The sequence below is a fragment of the Alligator mississippiensis genome, chromosome 4 (assembly GCF_030867095.1).
Source record: "Alligator mississippiensis isolate rAllMis1 chromosome 4, rAllMis1, whole genome shotgun sequence".
In the NCBI taxonomy this organism is placed as follows: Eukaryota; Metazoa; Chordata; order Crocodylia; family Alligatoridae; genus Alligator; species Alligator mississippiensis.
In genome coordinates this window covers 167,523,708-167,537,961 of record NC_081827.1, presented here as the reverse complement: position 1 = coordinate 167,537,961, position 14,254 = coordinate 167,523,708, and the positions used below count along the sequence as shown (strand labels likewise).

At 52.6% G+C, this 14,254-nt stretch overlaps 2 protein-coding genes across 4 annotated transcripts in view; one reads left to right on the top strand and one right to left on the bottom strand.

The window, feature by feature from the left end:
* SP2 (Sp2 transcription factor) overlaps positions 1-5,398 on the bottom strand; it is a 60,229-nt gene extending 54,831 nt beyond the window's left edge. Inside the window, exon 1 of the mRNA XM_059726255.1 lies at positions 5,193-5,398. Coding sequence (XP_059582238.1) covers positions 5,193-5,398 — 206 coding nt within the window. The remainder of the gene's footprint in view (positions 1-5,192) is intronic.
* Positions 1-14,254, top strand: part of SP6 (Sp6 transcription factor) — a 39,996-nt gene extending 25,742 nt beyond the window's left edge. For all 3 annotated transcript variants that reach the window (XM_059727026.1, XM_059727025.1, XM_019482582.2), the window contains one exon: positions 7,129-14,254. In XM_059727026.1, coding sequence (XP_059583009.1) covers positions 7,166-8,275 — 1,110 coding nt within the window. In that variant the 5' untranslated portion in view covers positions 7,129-7,165 and the 3' untranslated portion in view covers positions 8,276-14,254. The remainder of the gene's footprint in view (positions 1-7,128) is intronic.

Sequence of the window (14,254 nt, the reverse complement as noted above, 5' to 3'; positions counted from 1 at the left end):
TCACAGAGGTTAGACAAATGCTTGGGAGGGCTGGTTTAATCAGGGCTGATCCTGCCTTTAACAAAGGGTTGATGTAGAACTAGATGACCTCCTGCAGGCCCTGACAGCCCTATTTTTCTATGATTTCTATGATCACAGCTTGCCCCTCTTCCTGTCCTGCTCCCCCCAAGTCTGGATCTAGTGCAACTGTGGGGCTTGGAGAAAGGGGTAGTAGGAAAAGTGACTGCTTTGCCTTGTGCCTCCCTTGCCACCTGGACATTGGAGTTGACATAAATTCCCTTGCAGCCACATACCCAAGCGTCACCTACACCCTTTGAAACTGAACCCAGCCCCTAGGGCAGCCCTTGGTGGGATCTTTCCCTGTGTTTTAAAGCTGTGCCAGGCAGTGCGTCACCTTTAGGGGTGGGCTGGCCTCTTAGGATAGATGCAGTATCCAAGAAGAACAGTCTCCTGGGCAGCAAAGCTTGCCTTTGACTGACAGTGGCTGTGAGTAAGTTTGAAACAGAGACTTCCCATGGGGTCCCATGGGAGGGACGGTTGCTGAACCGGGCAGTGTGAGTATAAGGGAAGTTTGTGGTGGGTCACTCTGTAGGCATCTCCTGCAGGGCTGGGCTCAAAGCCCCCTGGCAGCTGCAACCCTGGGTCTCTTCATGCCTTGCAGAGTGAATGGAGTTAGACATACCCTGTTTGCAGACCCAGCCCAATCCCTGGGAGTGAAGATCAGTTGAGACCATATCTTCTCATATCCCCACTGCTCCCCAGACAGCTGCAACAGGGATAAGTGGACCTAGTGAAGCTAGTAGTAGTTTGGGGGGTTCCTGGCTTCACTGAAAGCTGAGGATCTTCAACCCCACTCAGGATCAAGCCTTAGGCTGTGCACTAACTGAGGAAGGCCCTGGTTCTCAGTGCTAGGGGAATGACACTGCTTTATCTCCCTAGCTGATTGGTTATTAATCCTTTCCTCACCCCTCCTCACCAGCAGCTGGATCTGCTAGGGAAGCCAGGAGTTAGCTTCCATCCCATCAGGGCCCCTAGATACCTTTCCAACTGGCTCCTTGATTAGCTCCCTGTGGCTTGTCCCAGGCATCGTTGTCTTCCCTGCCCAGGTCACTGCTCCATGGAGCTTCTTCTTCCAACAGATCTACTTCATTCAGCCCCTGCATCCCAGGGACCTGTCTGACCTAATTCTAGGTCCATCCATAAGCTGCTGTCAGCTGGGCCGGGGCCAGAGTGATTAAAGCTCAGCTCCCCTGCCTGCACTGGACAGAGGCTTACTCTCTAAATCCTTCTGGTAGCTGAGATAATACAGCTGATGATTCTGGCCACCTCCCACCCTCCCAACCCCAGTGCATGACATGGTTGCAACCTGGTTTGTGGCAGCACTGGGTGTGGAGTCAAAGTAGCTGCGGGAAGCTCAGACAAAACAGGCTGGGGGGGGGGGGGTGGCAGCATGAATTTAAAGTAGAAGAGCTATCCTATGCTAACTCCCTGTGTGGATACTCTGGTTCTGTGTGGGGAGTAGGATCATGTGCTTTCAAAGGGGGCACGACTCACAAGGGCATTTGGGATTATGTCTGTACTACCACAACAGGGGTGAGCATGGCTGGGCTGGCTGGAATCTACCTCATCAGGGTAGACACAGGGGACGTGGATATCAGTGTCGGCTGGCTCAGGGTGTTGGTATAGCCTGTGAAGTGGTGCCAGTGCATCCTCACTGCTTTTTGGTGTCCTATATAGGGGAGTGTGTCTGTCCATCTGCAATCCCAGCCTCAGTGTAGATACATGTCTTGTGCTAGCCAACGGCGTCCACAACGAGCTATCCTGCAATAGCTATTTTCCTGTGTACACAAGGCCTGAGGTGGTGAGGATGTTTCCCACACAGTCAGGAACCTAAGCATAGTCATAACTTGGAGATGGAGAGGGAGGGAGGCCCTCTGGATACGAATTCAGCCCCCAACTTCCTTACATGATAGGGGATTCAGCATTCGCATTCAGCCAGTTTACACCCAGAACAGTCCCCAGGGAGGATGGGACTCAGCGCTGAACTCCTACTGGTGTTTGCGGGGTGGGAGGCTGCTGGTTCTAATGTGGTGTTCAGATTTCAGCACTTGCAAGGACCTCTTTGCTCGGCTGGGCAAGGGTCACCTTCCTCTGAAGGTGAAATAAAAATGTTTTCCAGCTTTGGGCCTGCCTGGGCCCTCTGCTAAGTCACATTTCTGCTGTAGAGAGGGAGGGTTTTCCCCCCTTCTTTTGCTGCACACAAACAGACAGGGGAAACCAGAGAACAGGTCACCGCATACACAGCATTAAACACACTGCTGCAAACAGACTGACTCCCTTCTGCTGCCTCTATCCCTTCTCTCTTTTCTGGTTATCACCCTTATGGCCAGGGTGCCTGATTCCCAAGCAGCCCACTTGGGCATCTGATATCACAACAACAGGCAGCAGCTTTTAGACAGGGCATGGATTTTGAGCTGATGATGTCCCCTTGCTCCTAGTCCAGGACTTTATTCCTCATCCCTGCTGTGAACTCCCTTTCTGCCCATATCCTGCCAGCACCACTGGTCTTTCCCAGCTCCCCATCTCAGTGCTGTCAGACCTCTCAGATATTTCATTAAAACCCGCTGGTCTTCCTCTCTGATGGGCTTTGTGGGTGCCAACCTTTAATCATGGAACCAGGACCTCCCATTGGCTCTGTGGAGGTCCACGGTTTTAATGTCACTATGTCTTTTCTGGACTTGTTCACACCTGGGTCTCTGTTCTAGATGTTGGTCTACCTGGAGGTCAAGGCAAACTGACACCTCCTTTGCATTCATCCTCTCCCTGAGACACCCTCTAATGCCAATTTCCCCCTGTTTCAGCACTGTCGGCTTCCTCTGCCTCCCATGCTCCTATTTTATGATGTCAAGAGTAGTGCTTATCTTTGATCCCACACTTCCATCACAATGCAGGGCACAGTGGGGCTGGGGAAGAGGTTGCAGGCCAGGGTTGAGGAGCAAATAAAGTGGACAGAACTTGTTCTTTCCCTTGGTTGCTGACCTGTGTTGCTTTGGGTGCTGGGGAAATGGTTTTGGTGTTGGGTCATTCTTGTACAGTGCTGGACTATTTGGTTGTGAGTGGTCATTAGCAGGATGGGAAAGATGGCCATCAGCTCAAAATCCATACCCTGTCTAAAAGCTGCTGCCTGCTGTTGTGATATCAGATGCTCAAGAGGGCTGCTTGGGGATCCAGTGTGTTTAATGCTGTGTATGAGGTGACCTGTTCTTTGGTTTCCCCTGTCTGTGTGCAGCAACAGAAGGGGGGAAAACCCTCCCTCTCTACAGCAGAAATGTGACTTAGCAGAGGGCCCAGGGGTGGATGTGGAGGCAGCTGAACTGAGAGCTGCCAGGCTGGGTATGGGGCATCTAGATGCAGGCGGTATCCAGACACATGGGCTGGATGGAGATGGCCACTAAAGTGGTGCCGGAGCTGAACCCCAAAGAGGAGGGATGGGAAGTTGAGGGCAGGGGAGCCAGTCCTGGCAGGTGGATTTCAACATTGGGGTGGGGCGCCCTGCCAACAGGGTTTCCACAGCTCGGCAGCATGAGTCACAGGCTCCTGGGAAAGGAATGGGGATCCCATCATGTATAGCCGAGGCCCTGCACCCCAATCTCAGCCTCTGCAAAGCAAAGTAGAGCAGGGCTAGGGGCAGTAAAACTGAACCAAGGTGAGCTGCTGAAGGGAGCTGGCCTTGTATATGCTGGGGCGATGAGGGTGCTTTGGGGTGGCTAGAAATGGCCTCTGGGCTGCCTGGGATTTTTGCTTTGTCCCTGGTGGTTACTCTGGTCCTGGCATCCTAGGGCCTACAAAACAAAGTAAAAATCCAGCAGGGCCTAGAGAAAAGATGCATCAAATGGCTGCACCAGATGTGCAGAGCATTCAATTAGCCCCCTAAGTTCCCCATGCCAGTATCTGCCTCATCTGTTACCCTGGAGTTGTTGTGAAGACCTCATGCTGCCCTGTTGGTCCAAGCCTAGCTGCTCAGAACCAGCTGTGTAATCGACAGTGTGTCTTTTGGGTTTGTTCATGCCATATTGTATTTCATAGTAATGCTGCTATAGCAGAGCAGGCCCCTATGCTGGAGCTGCTGCAGAGAGGGAAACAAGGAGGGTCACAGGGATCTGTGGGAAGGGAGCAGGGTTCATTGGTTCGTGATGGTGTTGAGTGCTGGTGTCAGACAATTCCAAACCTCTGCCCTGCCTCTACAGACCTCCCAAGGCAACCAGATGCCCAGTCCTGTGTCTCTGGGGTAGCAGCACAGACAAAGTACAGTATAGAACATCTCCTATGGGAGTGAAAGCCACCACTCTGCCTCATTCTCCTCTAGGAAGGGTCTGAGTGGAGACAATAGGAGGAAGGATGATCCAGGTATTAGCCTGGGGCTTGGGAGACCTGGGGTCAGTTCCTTTTTCTGCCACAAATTCGCTGTATGACCTTAGGTGAGATACTTAGCCTCTCTGTGCCTCAGTTCCTGACCCGTAAAATGGGATAACAGCCCTTCCCTACCCCACTGGGTCTGAATGTATTAAAGATCTGAGGTGCTTGGATAGGAGTGTAATGAGAGCCAGCTCTTTGCTATTGGAGAGAGCTGTGCCCTTGCCCAAGGACCTGGTCCTTGTTCATGCCGCTGGAATGCTGCTGATCTACACCTGCATTGGCAAGAGAAGAATAAGGTGCCACCATGCCACGGGCAACAGAGAAAAGTTGAACTACACATGGTGTCTCCTACCAGGAGGTGCTGTGTTTACACACTATGGCATTAGTTGTCACAAGGAACAGGGGGGACAGGGAGGAGGCTGCACCCTAGGATCAGCATCCCGGCCCTGCATATTGTATTGCAGGCTGCACCTAGATGTTGCATGTCTGTGGGCTTACAGCAGTTCTGGCAGAAAGTTGCATGGTGGTTTCCTTACAAGTGGTAGAGAAAGGTGAAATGCCATGATGGCTTCCAGGACCAGCCTTAGGGAAAATGGAGCCCTAGGCAATCTTGTATTTTGGTGCCCTTTCTTTGAGTTTAAGAATGTAGTAGTATTAGTGAAATTTCAGAGATAAAAGTCCGAGGGGCGCTGCTGGGCTGGATCAGGAGTCTTGCTTCCCCAAGGCATGCCCTGGTGGTGGCCAAGCAAGGCAGGGGGAGAAGGGTGAGGGGAGACTCATTTTTCACCAGTCCTGAGGCAAAGAAGGTGAGCAGTGCCAGGCAGATGCCCATGATAATGAGCAGCAGGAACATGAGATGCAGGTGCTGCTGGCCTGCAGAGCCATAGGACCTGTAGAGCCAGTCACGGTTGAGGGGTGGTGGGCACTGCTCACAGCCCACTTGCGTTGCCCAGTCCAGCGGGTAGTGGCGTTTCCTCATCATTGCCGAACCCCGCTGCTGGCCAACTTCCACCACCACCTCCTCCAGTGCTGCAGGTAGGGGGAGAGGCAGAGGCAGGCGGGCAGGGGCATGGGGCACAGTCTAGCAAGGAGGCAGAGGTGGGGGGTGTGTGTGTGTGGCATCCCCTTGACCATGGCACCCTTGGGGGTTGCCCATATCACTCACCCATAAGGCTGGCCCTGCCTAAGACACTGGTGTCATATCCTCAAAGGCACTTGGGTATCTAATTCCTGTGTCAGTGCCCAACTCCCATGGCAATCAATGACCACAGATTTTACCACTGAAAGGATGCTGGCCTAGTTTATACCAGGAGATGCTAGAGGTACCAGCTGTTGTGTCCCAAGCAGTGGCTGTGCTTGCACACAGTCACCGTAATGACAGTGTGAAGTGCCTTGCACCTCCCTTTCATTTACAGTGTTGTCTGACCAGCCAGGGGCCCAATGGAGTTGGGGATTGGAAACAAAGCTTGGCCTGCTTTGGTACATTGTGCATGGGCCAATCCCAGGGACAAAATGCTACTGTGGGCCATCTCCTAGGGTTGATCACCCTTGACCAGCCAATGCCTACATGCTGCTCCCATGGGGCTAGGCCTGAGGTGCTGCTAAATGATGCTGATCTGTTCCAGAGCCCTTTTCAGAGCCATGAGAACAAGGCTATAAATACCCAGCCAGGTCTCCCCACACCCCTGCCACCCCAGGCCCAGATCAGAGCAGCTCAAGTCACATCCAGCCACAGAGATGAGGAGACTGTAATTACTGTAATCTACTTCCCAGAAGCTGCCTATTAGAGGGGCCTGTCTCCAAACGCCTTTTAGGAAGGGAGAATAAACTATATTTAAATCCCCCTTCCACAGAACAGCCTACCCCTGACTTTGTAGGAGCCTCTAAAATACCTTCCGAGCCATCCTGGCTGCTTGGCTGGCCCATGAAACCAGTGACAACAGTTTCTAGGTGCTACCCCAGGACAGCCAAGGCCTGAGACAGTAGTTCATGCTGTTAACAGGGAGAGAGGGCTGATCTATTGGCATAAGCTGGTTCTCCTCTTTCAGGAGACCCCGCTATAGGAAGTAAGCCCCATGTATATTAAGGGATTGAGAGCTGCATCCAACCAGTTAAGGGCAGCTGGTGGGGTGTCACCATGTTCTCCTGACCTGATGACATTGACTCCCCGCAGTTAGCCCAGTGGGGCAGGATAGCAAGGAAGGTGGGTGACCAAATGGGCTAGGACTTGGGAGACTTTGGGTAAGTCACATAAGTGCTCTGCTTCATTTTCCCCACCTGTAACATCGGGATAATGACCAGGAATTCCTTTTTGTAAAGTGCTTGGAGATTTATGGATGAAAAGAGCTGTGAGAGAGCTAAGTATTGTTACTGCAGCACAGTCTGTGCCTCTTCAGTGCAGTTGATGTAAGACAGGAGCACTTCCAGGCAAAATTTGTCCCTGGAATAGATCTGCTGAATTCACGAGAGCAAGGTTAGGCATGCATTTGACTCCTTGTGCCTTGGAAGGTGCTCTGGGCAGAGAGGGACTCCATAGTATCTCAGCCCTCTGATGAACAAGTGGTCTTGATGTGAACTCTGTGGCTCCAACTCATCTCTGGGACCCAGGGGGAAAGGGGAACTTTGGTCCGTTCCAAGGAAAGAAGGCACTGGTTTAATATTGAAGGAAGGGAAACGTGTGAGGTTCTCACAGTATTTGTCTCCTCCCTCCAGGTCTGTCTGGGCTGCCTTGCTGCTTTGGAGTCCGGCAATGCTAACAGCTGTCTGTGGCTCTCTTGGCAATCAGCACTCGGACACACCTTGTGCCTCCCCCACCCACCTGGACCTGCAGCCACTGCAGACTTACCAGCCTCACGCCAGCTCCGAGGCAGGAGGTGACTTTTCCTCTCTCCAGCCCCCAGAGCTCCCACACCTGCCCTTGGTGGTCCCTGACGTAGAGTTCTCGGCCACCCCTAGCTATGACCTGCATGGCTCTTCACGGATAGACTTGGACAGTGACAACCCGCTGGCTCCCAGCTCTTACTCCAAGCTCCTGCAGACACCTCCTGAAATGGCTCACCACTACGAGCCCTGGTTCAGGCCCTCACACCCCAGCAATGCTGCTGAGGACAGCAGTGTGAACCCCTGGTGGGACCTTCATGCTGGATCCAGCTGGATGGACCTTCAACATGGTCAAGGTGGCCTCCAAGCGCCAGGCCACACGGGGGGACTCCAGCCAGCACTGGGGGGCTATGGCTCCACCGAGCACCAGCTCTGCGGTCCGCCTCACCACCTTTTGCCCTCTGCCCAGCACCTGATGGGCCAGGAAGGGGTCAAACAGCTTGAATCTCCGCAGGATCCCCATGTTCTTGAGCAGGCCATGGACAGCACTGCTAGGCCGAAGAGCTCGAGACGATCCATGCCACGGAGCTCTGGTCAGGCTGTGTGCCGCTGCCCAAACTGCCAGGAAGCTGAGAGGGTAGGACCGTGCCCAGACAGTGCCAAGAAGAAGCACCTTCACAACTGCCACATTCCTGGATGTGGCAAGGCTTATGCCAAGACGTCCCACCTGAAGGCCCACCTGAGGTGGCACAGTGGGGACCGCCCCTTTGTCTGCAACTGGCTTTTCTGCGGCAAGCGCTTCACCCGGTCTGATGAGCTCCAGAGACACCTCCAGACCCACACAGGCACCAAGAAGTTCACCTGCCCCGTGTGCAGCCGGGTCTTCATGAGGAGTGACCACCTCAGCAAACATATGAAGACACATGAAGGCACCAAGGAGGGGGCAGAAGGAGAGGGGAAGGGTGGGGCAGACCTTCCAGGGAAAGGGAAGCGAGAGCCCGATGCCGGAAGCTCCAGCACCCTCACCCAGCCCAACTGAGCCCCTGCCCTCACCAAGACGTCCCTGCCCTGCTCTGGTGCCATGTGAGGGGTGCTCCCTACCTGCTGCCTTACCTTCCAGCTGGTTGTACATGGGACTGGTTGTACATGGCTGTCCCCTCCGAGAAAGTGGCTATTTATTCTATTGGGGAAAAAGGAACCTGTCACGATGCGGTAGGTGGGGTGGGTGGCCTCTCCCTCCAATGGGGGTGGTGGAGGGGGAATTTCAGGGAGGGTCCACCCTCTGATCCAATAGAGTGAAGCTTTGGGGCTGGTCTCCAGACTGGATCCTGGAGGGTGGGTAAGGGCGAGGCTGGATGGGAGGGCATCATTCTTACTTGAAGGATCTCAGTTGGGGGACTGTGCTGATGGGCAGCAAAAAGGGGCCCCAGCAAAGCAATGGGTGGAGGGATGTCTCCTTCATACATGTCCTTGGCCACAGGCTCCAGATCTTAATACATCCCTTCCCCTGCACAGAGGAGAGGGGTCAGAATCCAAAGCTGGGGATTTGCGAGTCAGGCTTAGCTTGCAGAAAAGGCAGGTGTTCTCATCTCAGCCCTCCCCTACCATTCCCTTGTCACCCTCCTTCACCTATCACCCCCCACCCTCACCTCTTTTCTTTCCCTACCCAGGTACACATACAGATGAAATGACCCTGCTGATCCTTTCACAACTTCCCATTTGTTCCATGCCACCCTGCCTGGGCAGATCACAGAAGCTGGCTTCTGCCCTGAGGTGGTTTCACTCCTCTCTCTCTCTTTCTTTCTCTCTCTCTCCCTCTCTCGGGCCATGGAAGCTTCCACACTCCAGAAACCTTTTGGCCTCCCTGTATTTTGTGCTGCTACAACTTTTGGCACAAGGGAGGTTGTTTGGAAGGAACATCAATCAGGACCTGAAGCAGCTAATGCCCTTCCCTCTTGCAGGACCTGCCGTGACACGTCTGGGGCGAAAGGGGAGAATCACACAACAATGGCTTGGGAACAGCTCGTTAAAAACAGCTTACCCTCAAGGGAGGCTCCTGGAGCTGGGGACTGGAGGGGACTTCCATGGCTTGATGGAGGGCTCTGCTCCCCCTCCGAGATCCACCCTTCACCCTCCTCAGTGAAGGAACATCCTCTACTCAATGTGGTTTCAGGCAGAGCTGTTGCCTACCCTGTGAGTGGCAGTGCTAGGGTGAGGAGGGTGAGATGGTCCAACCGTAATCCAGCTGCATTACTGCCTTATAAGCTCCAGTTTGTAGCAGTGAGGACCCCCCATCTAGGGCACTGGTTTACAGCTGGTGTAAACCCATCAGAGTCAATGGAGTTGCACCTGCTCATACTGGGCTTGGCCAGTCCTCCTTTAACAGCTCAGCCTTTTCTTTCCTGACCCTTCCCAAGGGTCTCACCAGCTGCCCCCACCTGCTGCTGCTCCTGTGGCCAGTCATGGAGGAGTTCCCTTAAAAGTGAAGGTATCTAAACCTGTAGACCTTGGGGTGCATTACCTAAGGGAGCTCCTCAAAAGCTCAGGACACCTGGAATGGATCTCTTGACTGGAGGGGAGGGGACTAGGCTGTACTATGCTATTTTTGCCCTCTACTGCTTGTGGCTATTTTGGGGGGACCCCAGGAACAACCATGGGAAGTGGTGGTAAGGGATTGATGACTTCAGTCAAGGTTGGTGTGAAGAAATCTTCTGCAGGCAGGGGTGGGGGTGAAGCCAGAGAACCAAGCGGGTGGATCCAAACTCCCCCCCCACCTCCAAGCATCCAGGGACATCATAGGATTCAGCCAGAGGGGTGGAGGCCATCTTCTAGTGGAAAGACATCCGTCTGAGTCTTCTTCAGGGACAGGGCAGAAGTGGTGACGAATCATCTGGGCATGGGGAGTGTCGCTGTGGGGCAGGGATGGGGGGAAGCCCCTGGGGTGAGTTGGGTGAATTGCACAATGGGCTGGTCTTTGAGCAATTGCCCAATGCACACACCTGCTCCTTTCCCACACCCACCCCTCTCCAGGCCGTCACTCGCTCTCCCCTGGGGGAGCTCACGCGGGTGAGGGGGAGGTGAATGGTTGCACCAGGAAGCCCGTGGAGCAGGCAGCAGCAGGATTCCGATCCTATGGCCCAATCCTGTGGGGCCGGGGAGGGAGGGGAATGGCTGGGCACCATCTATCTCTCTCCACAACCCAGGCAAGGAGTTTTTGTTTTGCACTGGAAGATGAATCCTGATTTCTCTGAGCCTGTACCTTGCACTCCAGCTGTATTTATTGAATGCCTAGATTATTTCTGATAGGGAAGCTGATACCCTTGGGTTGGGAAACATCCCTTGACTTTCTTTTCCTTTCCCCTGGTCCTGTGTGGAAGGGTTAATCAAGCCAGGAGTTCACCACGAAGGAGACAAGGAGACGTTGTTTTCCCCCTCTCTCATCCTCTGACTTGACTTCTTATTTTTTTAATTAAGTCATGGGTGTTTCCTACCATAATCTTTGTTCTAGACATCCACACCACCTTCCACCTGCCTTTTCTGCCCATAGCAACGTAATGGGGGAAGGGCAGAATCCAGGGATGTGAGATGAGGGGGGAGGGTGGGCCTTTGGGGGTGAGATTTGGGGTGAAGTCTTAATAAAACACAGATGGGTCTAAATTCCAAATCTTGCAGGAAGGTCTGCAGCTGGTGTCAGTCGGTGCTACTCTGTGGATTGCGCTAGCTGGGAATCTGGCCCTGGAGAGATACTTTGAGCCCGATATCATAGTTTGAACCATCACATCACTGGGGGAATGTGATTCCATTGCAGACCTGAATTTGGAGACTGAACAGGTTTTAAATTCAGGAGTGACTGGATCTTAATAGAGTTGGGGAGAGATCTTCAGGACCATCAGAGTATGAGCTAACACTTTATTTTAGACTATTTTATTATTATTAATTATTATTATTATTGTTATTATTCAGGTGAAGCCAGGCTTTGCCAGTCAGGAGGGTGAAAACAGAGCTGACGCTCATGCAATGTGTACCTGGGGTGGGCTGACTGGCCAGTTGTGCTTGGTAATGGTCCCAAGGACCAGTCGCTGTCTCCAGCCCTGCCTGAGCTGGGGTCTGAACACTGTTGTCTTGAGACTTGTTGACAACATAAATTGGGGAAGGTTGGGCAATTTGCAAAGGGGTTGTGAGCTCTCTCTAGCGGTGGGAGGCAGCGAGGCTGAGCCAGAGGGGAGTCATTGTGTAAGGCTGTAAGAACAGTTCTCCACTCTCTAGCGCAGTTTCCTTGACAAGCGAGCACAGGGGTTTCTCACCCCTCAGTCAAGTCTGACAGTTGTTTGAGCCAGATTCCCTGTGTATTCACTTAATAGCCCAAAGAATCATAAACACCTTAAGATTACTGTCCATTTAAGGTTTTTACCGGTGACTGAAGCAACCGAAGTACATAACAAATTCAGAGCAAACGCCACCAGTGCAGCAATAGATGCACCAACCAGAAATAAAATCCTCTTATGGATTGCTGCAAGGCAGAGCAGGGACCAAAAGGAGATGAGAGATGCCTGCCTGTGCAAAACACTGGGGAACATATTCACCCCTGCTAATATTGGGAATCAGTGTGGGCCCCTTCAATTTTTAAATTTCCCTCCTTGTAAATTTCAGGAAGATGACTTTCTGGGTAGAAGATGAAATTGGTGACTATTCACATTCCCCAGTGAAAATCCAAACCCTTCCAAGCCTGGGTAAAGTCAGCATCATGCTCTGCCTCTCTCCAGGCTGGTCACACAGAGACTGTGCTACAGTCCTGCTAGTAATGAACCACAGTAGGGGTGGCCATTTATGTAGGTAGCAAAATCTGTGTTGATTTAGATCTAGGTTCACTGTGTCCCATCCCCAGAATCATGCCTGGGGGAACAGGGTTTCTATCCAGGATACCAGATATAGTCTGTCTCTTTCAAACCCATAATCCTGTTGAATTTTGAGTGAGTTTATATCTGGATCCAAACATTTATACCCATGGTCTCTGGGTTTGATCCTGTGAACCCAATGGGAGTTGGACTGGGCATCCACCATGCCTGTGGCTGCTGGCCTGGTTGCCATCCATTGTCTGTGCCCCAGCAGATGTTTTGGCCTAGGGCCGTGGCCTCCCTGTGGCATGATGCTGAGACAGAGTGAAGTGTCACTGATACCTTCCATTCACCTGAAGGGGACACTGTGGATCGTCTGCTCAGGGCATTCAAAGAGGAACCCCAGGAGTAGCATGGCCCAGCACAGTCTTCAGCATGGCCCCTAGTAGAGGCTTGTCCAAGGTCTGATAGTGTAGCACAGAAGTAGAACTAGAGGAAGAGCTATTCAATGTTGGGCAGCATCGGGGAAGTCCATAGAATTTTGTTGGAGAGCATGTGGCATGCTGATGGGTTCATGGGAGACAGCCATTTCTGTCTATGTGAGCCACTCAGGCAGGGTCCTTGAGACAGCAATGGCCTTTGAGTGTTGGGGTGGTTCTTGGCTGCTAGGTTGAGCTGATCAGAGCTTATTTGTCTTCCTCTACAACCCCTTATCTCCCCTAAAGGAGCTGTCCAGCCCATGTATGGCAGATGGAGGAGCAGATCCTGCTAGTGAATTAGACCCTGGTCCCAAAGGGGCAGATATAGTCATTTACTGGCCTTTGCTGTGCTAGGGACATTGAGCAGTTCAGATGGGAAAGCCACAGCAGGGCAATGGGAGAGGAGGATTTCAGCAGTAGCCTCCCTCCCCCCTGCCTTCCCAGCAGTAAGAATGGCTCAGAGCCCAGCCCCCTCCAAGTCATGCCTTTAATTTATGGGACAGCGAAAGCAGTAAAACTGGGTGGGGAGGGACTAAGCCATGATGAGCTTGCTCCCTGGCCCCCACCCACCAAAACCAGTCCAGCCTGCTGCACTGTAGGGATTCTGGGAGGGGTTTGCCTGGGCTGATCCCCAGAACTGGCTTGTCCACGTATTTTCTAGCTCCATGGTGCCCCCCCTCCCCCCCGCCCCCTGCAGCAGCAGTGGGTCTACCTATACGAGGGATGGTCAGGCCATGTACCAATCTGCTTGGAAGGGGACCATCAAGCTCTGGATTTCAGGGCATATGTCAGTCCCAGTCAGACAAAGGCAAAGGAATTTCTCTTTCCAAGGCAGAGTATGAGTTAGTTGATGTGTTATAGGACAGCTGGCATCAGAAGCTAGTGGAGACAGGAGGCCTGGTTAGATGGGCCCATTGTGGCATGAAGGGGAGAATACTGGACTAGCTGAGCACACTGGTTTGATGTGGGGAGGGGAGGTGGTACTAGGTTAAAGAGGCATTGGTTTGAGCTGATGTGACGTTGAGGTGGAGATACTGGATCGGAAGGGCCCACTGGCCAGATCTGACGTGGCAGGGCAACAGAGATACAGAGCTAGAAGAGCTAATAGTCAGATCTGGTGTGGTAGGGAAGTAAGTATAGTTTAATAAGTGGACCTCTGCCAGATCCATTGTGATGGGCAGGCAGGGATACTGAGCTAGATGGGTGAAGTGGTCAACTCTGGTGGAGCAGGGAGGCAGAGACAGTGGGTTAGATGGGGCTGTTAGTTAGGTCTGATGGATCAGACAGACAAAGATACTGGGCTAAAGGTGTGATAGGAGATGAGACACCAGAAAAGTGGGTTCCCCAGTCAGTTACCATAGAGCAGTCCCCAAATATAGTATGAGGATGGGGTTTGTGATGAGCGACACTCCCTCCAGTCTGTTTACATGCTCCTGGGAGGGGAATGGGAGGCCTGGATGACTTGGAAGGCCTGATGCTGGACATGGGAGGCAAAAAGAGGTTGCTCCCACAGTTCTCCTGGATTAATTTGATTCCCTGGTGGGAATCACTGGCAAGAAACATGGAGTCCTGGGCTGCTTTTCTGTCTCTCAAGCTGTTTATGTAGGAGCCCCATAGATGAAACAATGTAGGATTCTTTACTGCTGTGAAGAGAATGGGGCAATAGCTGGTGTTTTGTACCATAATAAAGTTGTGTGTTTTCCA